We start from the raw sequence: 13,124 nt of genomic DNA on the forward strand, positions 1-13,124 counted from the left end.
AGAGTGCAGCCCGTGCACCTTCCAACTATAGGAAGCATCACCTCAATATATATCAGTCCCAACGACATCAGCACTGTGGACTTTTGGGACTCATTTGTCAACCAATCTGGTTATATGTCTACACATACATTGTAGCAGAGTTAATATCAACTCCTTTTTCACTTTGTGAGAGTATATTATCTATTTAGATTATATATGGTTAATAATCAATTTTCTGTTTATTTTTTCGATTTGCTCAGAATGATATTGTGCGCCCCCTATAGATAGTGTGAGACTTGTCTCTCTTTGTCTTGTAACGCTAGTGGAATGGCCTGACTGCACAACCTGTAATACAGGTGAGCTGAATATTACACACTTACAAGCCATTTTTTGAGTGCGGAATGGATCATTGCGGTATAGGCTAAAATGCTAGCGGTATAGCCGTACCGCCGCAACTTGTAATATGAGTGAGCTGACCATTCCGCATGCAAAGGCCAATTTTTAAGTAGCCGTACCGCGCAACTTGTAATCTAGGTCATAGTGTTTTAAGGTTGTTGATTCTATTTTAGGCGGAAAAATCAAATTTACAACTAATATACATCCATTTAGATATGACTTACTTTGGAAACAACTGAAATTTGTACGAATTATGTTAACTAGAATCAGGGCCTTAAAAATGGAATTTGAAATGAATAGCATTGCTGCAATATGTTTAATTTGAAATGTTTTTGTGCACACAACTCGCAAATATATTGCAAGAGGCTGTGTAGATGAGCATCTGACACTCAGTGGTTACATACATTATTGCAAAAATTCTTCACTGCATTTCAAATTCCACTTTTAATTCCATTAACGAATGAAGCAAAACATTTACCGCTAGATTTAGAGTTCTGCGGCCAAAGGGGTGCGTTAGCTACGCGTGCTTTTTTTCCTCCGCACCTTTTAAATACCGCTGGTATTTAGAGTTCACAGAAGGGCTGCGTTAGGCTCCAAAAAGGGAGCGTAGAGCATAATTTACCGCCACTACAACTCTCAATACCAGCGGTGCTTACGGACGCGGCCAGCTTCAAAAACGTGATCGTGCACGATTCCCCCATAGGAAACAATGGGGCCATTTGAGCTGAAAAAAAAACCTAACACCTGCAAAAAAGCAGTGTTCAGCTCCTAACGCAGCCCCATTGTTTCCTATGGGGAAACACTTCCTACGTCTGCACCTAACACCCTAACATGTACCCCGAGTCTAAACACCCCTAGCCTTACACTTATTAACCCCTAATCTGCCGCCCCCGCTATCGCTGACCCCTGCATATTATTATTAACCCCTAATCTGCAGCTCCGTACACCGCCGCAACCTACATTATCCCTATGTACCCCTAATCTGCTGCCCCTAACACCGCCGACCCCTATATTATATTTATTAACCCCTAATCTGCCTCCCCTAACGTCGCCGCCACCTACTTACAATTATTAACCCCTAATCTGCCGACCGGACCTCACCGCTACTATAATAAAGTTATTAACCCCTAATCCGCCTCAATAACCCTATAATAAATAGTATTAACCCCTAATCTGCCCTCCCTAACATCGCTGACACCTAACTTCAAGTATTAACCCCTAATCTGCCGACCGGACCTCACCGCTACTCTAATAAATGTATTAACCCCTAAAGCTAAGCCTAACCCTAACACTAACACCCCCCTAAGTTAAATATAATTTTTATCTAACGAAATAAATTAACTCTTATTAAATAAATTATTCCTATTTAAAGCTAAATACTTAGCTGTAAAATAAACCCTAATATAGCTACAATATAAATAATAATTATATTGTAGCTATTTTAGGATTAATATTTATTTTACAGGTAACTTTGTATTTATTTTAACCAGGGACAATAGCTATTAAATAGTTAATAACTATTTAATAGCTACCTAGTTAAAATAATTACAAAATTACCTGTAAAATAAATCCTAATCTAAGTTACAATTAAACCTAACACTACACTATCAATAAATTAATTAAATAAAATACCTACAATTATCTACAATTAAACCTAACACTACACTATCAAATTAATTACATAAAATACCTACAAATAAATACAATTAAATAAACTAAGTTACAAAAAATAAAAAAATAATTTACAAACATTATAAAAATATTAAAATTTTAAGCTAATCACACCTACTCTAAGCCCCCTAATAAAATAACAAAGCCCCCCAAAATAAAAAAATGCCCTACCCTATTCTAAAATAAAAATAGAAAAGCTCTTTTACCTTACCAGCCCTTAAAAGGGCCTTTTGCGGGGCATGCCCCAAAGAATTCAGCTCTTTTGCCTGTAAAAAAAAACATACAATACCCCCCCAACATTACAACCCACCACCCACATACCCATAATCTAACCCAAACCCCCCTTAAATAAACCTAACACTAAGCCCCTGAAGATCTTCCTACCTTGTCTTCACCACGCCGGGTATCACCGATCCGTCCAGAAGAGGCTCCAAAATCTTCATCCAAGCCCAAGCGGGGGCTGAAGAGGTCCATCATCAGGCTGAAGTCTTGATCCAAGCGGGCGCTGAAGAGGTCCATCATCGGGCTGAAGTCTTGATCTAAGCAGGCGCTGAAGAGGTCCATCATCGGGCTGAAGTCTTGATCCAAGCGGGCGCTGAAGAGATCCATCATACGGCTGAAGTCTTCTATCTAGCGGCATCTTCAATCTTCTTTCTTCCGGATCCATCTTCATCCCGCCGACGCGGAACATCCATCCTGGCCGACGACTTCCCGACGAATGACAGTTCCTTTAAGGGACGTCATCCAAGATGGCGTCCCTCGATAGGATTCTATCAGCCAATCAGAATTAAGGTAGGAAAATTCTGATTGGCTGATGGAATCAGCCAATCAGATTCAAGTTCAATCCGATTGGCTGATCCAATCAGCCAATCAGATTGAGCTCGCATTCTATTGGCTGTTCCGATCAGCCAATAGAATGCGAGGAAGGAACCGTCATTCATCGGGAAGTCGTCGGCCAGGATGGATGTTCTGCGTCAGCGGGATGAAGATGGATCCTGAAGAAAGAAGATTGAAGATGCCGCTTGATAGAAGACTTCAGCCGGATGATGGATCTCTTCAGCACCCGCTTGGATCAAGACTTCAGCCCGATGATGGACCTCTTCAGCGCCCGCTTGGATCAAGACTTCAGCCGATGATGGACCTTTTCAGCGCCCGCTTGGATCAAGACTTCAGCCCGATGATGGACCTCTTCAGCCCCCGCTTGGGCTTGGATGAAGATTTCGGAGCCTCTTCTGGATGGATCGGTGATACCCCGCGTGGTGAAGACAAGGTAGGGAGATCTTCAGGGGCTTAGTGTTAGGTTTATTTAAGGGGGGTTTGGGTTAGATTAGGGGTATGTGGGTGGTGGGTTGTAATGTTGGGGGGGGTATTGTATGTTTTTTTTTACAGGCAAAAGAGCTGAATTCTTTGGGGCATGCCCCGCAAAAGGCCCTTTTAAGGGCTGGTAAGGTAAAAGAGCTTTTCTATTTTTATTTTAGAATAGGGTAGGGCATTTTTTATTTTGGGGGGCTTTGTTATTTTATTAGGGGGCTTAGAGTAGGTGTAATTAGCTTAAAATTGTTGTAATATTTTTATAATGTTTGTAAATTATTTTTTTATTTTTTGTACTTTAGTTAGTTTATTTAATTGTATTTATTTGTAGGTATTTCATGTAATTAATTTATTGATAGTGTAGTGTTAGGTTTAATTGTAGATAATTGTAGGTATTTTATTTAATTAATTTATTGATAGTGTAGTGTTAGGTTTAATTGTAACTTAGGTTAGGATTTATTTTACAGGTAATTTTGTAATTATTTTAACTAGGTAGCTATTAAATAGTTATTAACTATTTAATAGCTATTGTACCTGGTTAAAATAGATAAAAAGTTACCTGTAAAATAAATATTAATCCTAAAATAGCTACAATATAATTATAATTAATATTGTAGCTATATTAGGGTTTATTTTACAGGTAAGTATTTAGCTTTAAATAGGAATAATTTATTTAATAAGAAATAATTTATTTTGTTAGATAAAAATTATATTTAACTTAGGGGGGGTGTTAGTGTTAGGGTTAGACTTAGCTTTAGGGGTTAATAAATTTATTAGAGTAGCGGTGAGGTCCGGTCGGCAGATTAGGGGTTAATACTTGAAGTTAGGTGTCAGCGATGTTAGGGAGGGCAGATTAGGGGTTAATACTATTTATTATAGGGTTATTGAGGCGGGGAGTGAGGCAGATTAGGGGTTAATAACTTTATTATAGTAGCGGTTAGGTCCGGTCGGCAGATTAGGGGTTAATAATTGTAGGTAGGTGGCGGCGACGTTGGGGGCGGCAGATTAGGGGTTAATAAATATAATATAGGGGTCGGCGGTGTTAGGGGCAGCAGATTAGGGGTACATAGGGATAATGTAGGTTGCGGCGGTGTGCGGTCGGCAGATTAGGGGTTAAAAAAATGTATTAGAGTGGCGGCGATGTGGGGGACCTCGGTTTAGGGGTACATAGGTAGTTTATGGGTGTTAGTGTACTTTAGAGCACAGTAGTTAAGAGCTTTATAAACCGGCGTTAGCCCAGAAAGCTCTTAACTCCTGGCTTTTCTCTGCGGCTGGAGTCTTGTCGTTAGATTTCTAACGCTCACTTCAGCCAAGACTCTAAATACCGGCGTTAGAAAGATCCCATTGAAAAGATAGGATACGCAAATGGCGTAGGGGGATCTGCGGTATGGAAAAGTCGCGGCTGGAAAGTGAGCGTTAGACCCTTTCCTGACTGACTCTAAATACCTGCGGGCGGCCAAAACCAGCGTTAGGAGCCCCTAACGCTGGTTTTGACGGCTAGCGCAGAACTCTAAATCTAGGCGTTAACTAATTACTAGAATTATTATTATATCAGACAGAAAACTGCTTCTTATCTACTGTATCTCCAATTGTACTGAGTATGCCCTGATGAAAAAGAAAACTATTAGGCTTAAAGTGATGGTAAATACAAGCGTTTAACAAAACCTAGGATTTATCATCTCTAAAAATAAAGTGGAGTTTAAGTCATCAGTTATTTAAAAAAGGGTGCTAAACTCACCCTGACTGTGCCGAAGCAGCTTGGTAAACTCAGCGGCTCCGGCCCACAGCACATTGCACTTCTAAACTAATAGCCGTGCTAGCTTAGAGAACCCTGTCAGCTGACACACACAGCTATTGGTTTAGAGGTGCAATCGTCACCTAACTGAAGGAGAGCACTGTGCCGTAGGCGGCCTGAGACGCTATACGCTGTTGGCATTTATCATTGCACCAGCAGTTCTTGTGAACTGCTGGTGCAATGCCGCCCCCTGCAGATTTGCGGTCAATAGGCCGATAGCAGCGGGCGTCAATCAACCCGATCGAATTTGATCAGGTTGATTTCTGTCCGCGGCCACAGAGTAGGCGGACAAGTTATAGAGCAGCGGTCTTTAGACTTCTGTTTCCGGCTAATGGTGTTTAGACCGCTGCTTCATAACTTCTGTTTCTGGCTAATGGTGTTTAGACCGCTGCTTCATAACTTCTGTTTCCGCCGAACTGTTCAGAGCTTGATAATTCGGCCCCTTAAACTCAACTTTATTTTTAATAATGGTAAATCCTAGCGTTTGTTAAACGCTTGGATTTACCATCACTTTAAGTAACCTATATAATTCCTTGAGGAAGCACGCTTACCACTGGAAAACTTGCCAAAGAGATGGGTTCTGTATGCGCTTGATATTCTTTACTACTTGATTGGACAAGGTCTTGGAGAACATTTTGTGGATCTCCGTGTATTCAGAGGAAGTCGAAGAGACATCAATCAGCTATTGCAACAAAGAGAATTTGTTTTTGTAAACATTCATTTTATGCTTAATAAAGGCAAACAAACAATTATAAACAATCACCTAGATTACAAGTTTTGCGTTCGGGTTTTAATGCTGAAAAAATTGCCATTTCAGCCTAAAAACCTGACCGCATCCATTAGATTTTTTTTATTTTGGTGAGGCTTTTTTTATAGGGCTATTAGATTAGGTTTAATTGTTTTTATTTTGGATAATTTAGTTTATTTTTCGTAATTTTGTGTTTGTTATTTTTTGTAATTTAGTATTTTTAATTTTTTGTGATTTAGTATTTTTTATTTTTTTGTAATTGTAGATTTAATTTTTTTTAGTAGTGTTAGTTTTCTTTAAATGTGTAATTGAATTTATTTAATTGATAGTTATTTTAATTTTAGTTTAATAGTAATGTTAGGTTAATTGTTAGTTTAAACTTAGTTTTTTTTTAATTTCCCAGGTAAGTTTTTATTTATTTTAAGATAGGGATATTGTAATTTTAATATAAAGTTAGGGGGGGTGTTAGGTTTAGGGGTTAATAGTTTAATTTAGTTTTTTGCGATGTGGGGGGCTATCGGTTTAGGGGTTAATAAGTTTATTTAGTGGCAGTGATGTGGGAGGCCAGATGTTTAGGGGTTAATAACTGTATTTAGTGGCAGCGATGTCGGGGAGAGGTGGAATAGGGGTTAATAACTTTATTATAGTGTGGGCGATGTTGGGGTGCGGGGGAATAGGGGTAATAACTTTATTATAGTGCCGGTGATGTCAGGGATTGTCGGAATAGGGGTTAATAAGTTTATTTTGTGTCAGCGATATTGGGAGCGGCGGATTAGGGGTTAATAACTTTATGTAGGTGTTGGCGATGTCGGGGGCAGCAGATTAGGGGTGTTTGGACTTGGGGTTTATGTTAGGTTTAAGCTTAACTTTTTCCCCCCATAGATATCAATGGGATTGCGTTACGGTGATCGCCATTCCACGCTTCAGGTGTTAGTTTTTTTCTAACCTTCTCTCCCCATTGATGTCTATGGGCAAAGCGTGCACGAGCACGTCAAAGCAGCACTTGGATTTTGTGCGGTATGGAGCTTATCACCACCATATCGCACGCACAAGGCGGCTTTTCAAAAACTTGTAATGGCAACGCTATGGAGGGTGAAATAACGCAACTTTTGTTGCGTTCATTTCGCACCCTCTATAGCGCAAAACTTGTAATCTAGGTGAATGAGATTTCCTCCTCTGTATGGAAACCAAGATGAAATTCCAGAGTGATTTTACTGATGAAACGCTAAGATGCTTACAATGACAGACCCTCATGTGATCAGGTGATTGCTAGTAAGGTGCGCACTTCTTTATGGATACTAAAACTTTACAATGTATTTGTTTTTATATTTTAACAACTAAGCATTATAAGCTGCAAATGTATTCAGACAGCGGCATACTTGTAATGGATACACAGGGAGTCCTATTAGTGCGCAAATTGTGCTCATATTACGATAGCTTCCAGAATCCAAAATACCACTATAAAATGTATTGCTTTTTAAGACTATTATTTTACAATTATTAATAATAGTATATCACAGAATTACATGAAAAATTCCACTACTTGTGCAATATAGGCTTAGAGCACCCTTGGCTTAGCGATCAAGAGATATCTGACATGAATTTAACTGTGCGCCTGATAGAAATGCATTATATGAAGAATTTGGTATACCTGTGCTATCCAACATGTATATTTTAGCGTGCCATGCCAAGACTATCATTCAATCAATAACACTTTTCTGCAGTGCATCGGCCCCGCCTGCTCCTGCCCCCTCTCTGCTGTCTGATGCTCACGGTGGTCACTGCTGATCTTTCCTTACGGCCAGGTATGTTTGTCTCACGCTGCAGTCTCTACTGCGCTTGACTGAATAGGACAAACATGCCTGGCCTTTTATAATATAGGATAGCTATAATATATATGTATACATACACAAACACACACACATACAGTCATGGCCAAAAATATTGGCACCCCTGCATTTCTGTCAGATAATGCACCACTTTGCCCAGAAAATTGTTGCAATTACAAATGTTTAGGCATTCTCGTGTTTATTTCTTTTGTTTGTATTGGTGTTACACAAAAAAGTGTAGAAAAAAAAAGCCAAATCTGACACATTCCACGCAGAACTCCAAAAACGGACTGTACAAAATTATTGGCACACTCAATTTATTATGTGGTAGCACACACCTTGGAAAAAATAACTGAAATCAATCGCTCTTTTTTCGCCAACTGCTCCAGGTCTCACTCTCTGACAGAGACCCAATGTTTTGACACTGGGCCCTACATTGCACCACAGAATTCTTTGGTAGTCTTCAGATTTCATAACGCCATGCACACAGTCAAGACATCCAGTGCCTGAAGCAGCAAAGCAACCCCAAAACATCAGTGAACCTCCACCATGTTTGACTGTAGGAACTGTATTATTTTGTTTAAAAGCCTAATTTCTTTTACTGAAAACAGTAGAATGATGGGCTTTACCAAAAAACTGTAATTTTGTTTTTTCTGTCCACAGCACATTCAAAAAGATTTTGGTTTTCTCAGGTACATTTTGGCAAACTTCAATCTGGCTTTTTTATGTTTCTGTGTCAACAGTGGGGTCCCTTCTGGGTCTCCTACCATAGCGTCCCTTTTCATTCCAATAGCGACGTAAAGTGCGAGCTGACACATTTGTACCCTGTGCCTGAAGGTCAGCTTGAATTTGTCTGGAAGTTAATCGTGGCTCTTTATCCACCATTCGAACAATCCTTTGTTGCAAATCTTTAATCAATTTTTCTCTTTCGTCCACATCCAGGGAGATTAGCTACAGTGCCATGGGATGCGAACTTCTTGACAATGTTGCGCACAGTGGACCCAGGAACATTATGATCTCTGGACATGGACTTGTAACTTTGAGATTGTCCATGCTTTTCCACAATTTTTTTTCTCAAATTCTCAGACAATTCTTTGCTGCTCTTTCTCTTCTCCATGCTCAGTGGGGCACATAGAGAGACACAGCAGAAAGGTTGAGTCAATTTTTCCCGATTTTAACTGGTTGCCGATGTGATTTCTATATTGTCAGCACCTGTTAATTGATACAGGTGACTTTAATTAAAAATTACAGAAGTACCACAAACTTGGAATGCTATTATTTCTTACAATTTTGAGAAGGTGGCAATAATTTTGTCCAGGCTATTTTTGGAGTTTTGCATGGAATGTGTCAGATTTGGCTTTTTTCTCTCCACTTTCTTGTTTCATACCAATACAAACAAAAGAAATAAACATGAGAATGCCTAAACCTTTGTAATTGCAACAATTTTCTGGGTAAAGTGGGGCATTATTTGACAGAAATGCAGGGGTGTCAATATTTTTGGCCATGACTGTGTATATATATATATATATATATATATATATATATATATATATATATATATATATATATATATATATACATACACATATACATACACATATACATTTATCGGCAACTTTATTAGGTACACCTTGCTAGTACCGGATTGGACCCCCTTTTGCCTTCAGAACTGCCCTAATTATTTGTGGCATAGATTTAACAAGGTGTTGGAAAGATTCCTCAGACATTTTGGTCCATATTGACATGATAGCATCACACAGTTGCTTCAGATTTGTCGGCTGCACATCCATGATGCAAATCTCCCGTTCCACCACATCCAAAAGGTGCCCTATTGGTTTCAGATCTGGTGACTGTGGAGGCCATTGGAGTACAGTGAACTCATTGTCATTTTCAAATGTTCAAGAAACCAGTTTGAGATGATTTGAGCTTTGTTACATGGTGCATTATCCTGCTGGAAGTAGCCCTCAGAAGATGGGTACACTGTAGTCATAAAGGGATGGACATGGTCAGCAACAATACTCAGGTAGGCCTTGGCATTTGAACAATGCTCAATTGGTACTAAGGGGCCCAAAGTGTGCAAAGATAATATCCCCCACACCATTACACCACCACCACTAGCCTGAACCGTTGAAACAAGGCAGAATGGATCCATACTTTCATGTTGTTTACGCCAAATTCTGACCCTACCATCTGAATGTCGCAACTGAAATAGAGACTCATCAGACCAGGCATTTTTCCAATCTTCTATTGCTGAATTTTGGTGAGCCTGTGCGAAGTGCAGCCTCAGTTTCCTGTTTTTAGCTGACAGGAGTGGCACCCGGTGTGGTCTTCTGCTGCTGTAGCCCATCTGCTTCAAGGTTCGACGTGATGTGCATTCAGAGAGGGTATTCTGCACACCTTGGTTGTAACAAGTGGTTATTTGAGTTACTGTTGCCTTTCTATCATCTCAAACCAGTCTGCCCATTCTCCTCTGACCTCTGACATCAACAAGGCACTGTCGTCCATACAAATGCCGCTCACTGGATATTTTCTCTTTTTCGGACCATTCTCTGTAAACCCTAGAGATGGTTGTGCATGAAAATCCCAGTAGATCATCAGTTTTTGAAATACTTATATAAGTGGGGGTGTATGAGAGAATGGGAAATATTGCTGATAATCTAGATTCTGGTGCCACCCTTAATCAGTAATGAAATTAAATTTATACAGGGAGATATAGTATCAGACCATATATTAATGGTCTGATAAAGTAAGGGAAATGAAGGCACACAGAGAATTTATTTCATACCAAAAATAAATGTATTAATTATATTCCCTTGTCACATTTCGTGAAATACTCTGCATTTGACTCAAACCAACACAAAATAAGGTAAACACCATATATATACAACACCTTACATCTAAAGTAACATTGCCTGCAGGATATCTATAAAGCATACGTATGCTGCTAAGTCTAATAATATCTAAAAACATAATTTATGCTTACCTGATAAATTCCTTTCTTCTGTTGTGTGATCAGTCCACGGGTCATCATTACTTCTGGGATATAACTCCTCCCCAACAGGAAATGCAAGAGGATTCACCCAGCAGAGCTGCATATAGCTCCTCCCCTCTACGTCAGTCCCAGTCATTCGACCAAGAATCAACGAGAAAGGAGTAACCAAGGGTGAAGCGGTGACTGGAGTATAATTTTAAAAAATATTTACCTGCCTTAAAAACAGGGCGGGCCGTGGACTGATCACACAACAGAAGAAAGGAATTTATCAGGTAAGCATAAATTATGTTTTCTTCTGTTATGTGTGATCAGTCCACGGGTCATCATTACTTCTGGGATACCAATACCAAAGCAAAAGTACACGGATGACGGGAGGGATAGGCAGGCTCATTATACAGAAGGAACCACTGCCTGAAGAACCTTTCTCCCAAAAATAGCCTCCGAAGAAGCAAAAGTATCAAATTTGTAAAATTTGGAAAAAGTATGAAGCGAAGACCAAGTTGCAGCCTTGCAAATCTGTTCAACAGAGGCCTCATTCTTAAAGGCCCAAGTGGAAGCCACAGCTCTAGTGGAGTGGGCTGTAATTCTTTCAGGAGGCTGCTGTCCAGCAGTCTCATAGGCTAAACGTATTATGCTACGAAGCCAAAAAGAGAGAGAGGTAGCAGAAGCTCTTTGACCTCTCCTCTGTCCAGAATAAACGACAAAAAGGGAAGAAGTTTGACGAAAATCTTTAGTTGCCTGCAAGTAGAACTTGAGGGCACGAACTACATCCAGATTGTGTAGAAGACGTTCCTTCTTTGAAGAAGGATTTGGACACAAGGATGGAACAACAATCTCTTGATTGATATTCCTGTTAGTAACTACCTTAGGTAAGAACCCAGGTTTAGTACGCAGAACTACCTTGTCTGAGTGAAAAATCAGATAAGGAGAATCACAATGTAATGCTGATAACTCAGAGACTCTTCGAGCCGAGGAAATAGCCATTAAAAACAGAACTTTCCAAGATAACAATTTTATATCAATGGAATGAAGGGGTTCAAACGGAACACCCTGTAAAACGTTAAGAACTAAGTTTAAACTCCATGGTGGAGCAACAGCTTTAAACACAGGCTTGATCCTAGCTAAAGCCTGACAAAAGGCCTGGACGTCTGGATTTTCTGACAGACGCCTGTGTAACAAGATGGACAGAGCTGAAATCTGTCCCTTTAATGAACTAGCCGATAAACCCTTTTCTAAGCCTTCTTGTAGAAAGGACAAGATCCTAGAGATCCTAACCTTACTCCAGGAGTAACGTTTGGATTCACACCAGTATAGGTATTTACGCCATATTTTATGGTAAATCTTTCTGGTAACAGGCTTCCTAGCCTGTATCAGGGTATCAATAACCGACTCAGAAAAACCACGTTTTGATAAAATCAAGCGTTCAATTTCCAAGCAGTCAGCTTCAGAGAAGTTAGATTTTGATGTTTGAACGGACCCTGTATCAGAAGGTCCTGTCTTAGAGGTAGAGACCAAGGCGGACAGGATGACATGTCCACTAGATCTGCATACCAAGTCCTGCGTGGCCATGCAGGTGCTATTAGAATCACTGATGCTCTCTCCTGTTTGATTTTGGCAATCAATCGAGGAAGCAGCGGGAAGGGTGGAAACACATAAGCCATCCCGAAGTTCCAAGGTGCTGTCAAAGCATCTATCAGAACCGCTCCCGGATCCCTGGATCTGGACCCGTAGTGAGGAAGCTTGGCGTTCTGGCGAGACGCCATGAGATCTATCTGTGGTTTGCCCCAACGTCGAAGTATTTGGGCAAAGACCTCCGGATGAAGTTCCCACTCCCCCGGATGAAAAGTCTGGCGACTCAAGAAATCCGCCTCCCAGTTCTCCACTCCCGGGATGTGGATTGCTGACAGGTGGCAAGAGTGAGACTCTGCCCATCGAATTATCTTTGATACTTCCATCATTGCTAGGGAGCTTTTTGTCCCTCCCTGATGATTGATGTAAGCTACAGTCGTGATATTGTCCGACTGAAACCTGATGAACCCCCGAGTTGTTAATTGTGGCCAAGCCAGAAGGGCATTGAGAACTGCTCTCAATTCCAGAATGTTTATTGGAAGGAGACTCTCCTCCTGATTCCATAATCCCTGAGCCTTCAGAGAATTCCAGACAGCGCCCCAACCTAGTAGGCTGGCGTCTGTTGTTACAATAGTCCAGTCTGGCCTGCTGAATGGCATCCCCCTGGACAGGTGTGGCCGATGAAGCCACCATAGAAGAGAATTTCTGGTCTCTTGATTCAGATTCAGAGTAGGGGACAAATCTGAGTAATCCCCATTCCACTGACTTAGCATGCATAATTGCAGCGGTCTGAGGTGTAGGCGTGCAAAAGGTACTATGTCCATTGCCGCTACC

The 13,124-nt window shown here is 40.4% G+C and overlaps 1 protein-coding gene across 4 annotated transcripts in view; it reads right to left on the reverse strand.

Moving 5' to 3' along the window:
* The window catches only part of LOC128664167 (uncharacterized), a 335,114-nt gene that overhangs the window by 53,422 nt on the left and 268,568 nt on the right, over nucleotides 1-13,124 (reverse strand). For 3 of the 4 annotated variants that reach the window (XM_053718925.1, XM_053718924.1, XM_053718926.1), the window contains exon 12: nucleotides 5,704-5,834. The exons of the other annotated variant lie outside the window; for it this stretch is intronic. In XM_053718925.1, coding sequence (XP_053574900.1) covers nucleotides 5,704-5,834 — 131 coding nt within the window. The remainder of the gene's footprint in view (nucleotides 1-5,703; nucleotides 5,835-13,124) is intronic. 4 annotated transcript variants of the gene reach the window in all.

The sequence above is a fragment of the Bombina bombina genome, chromosome 6 (genome assembly GCF_027579735.1).
Source record: "Bombina bombina isolate aBomBom1 chromosome 6, aBomBom1.pri, whole genome shotgun sequence".
Taxonomy (NCBI): Eukaryota; Metazoa; Chordata; class Amphibia; order Anura; family Bombinatoridae; genus Bombina; species Bombina bombina.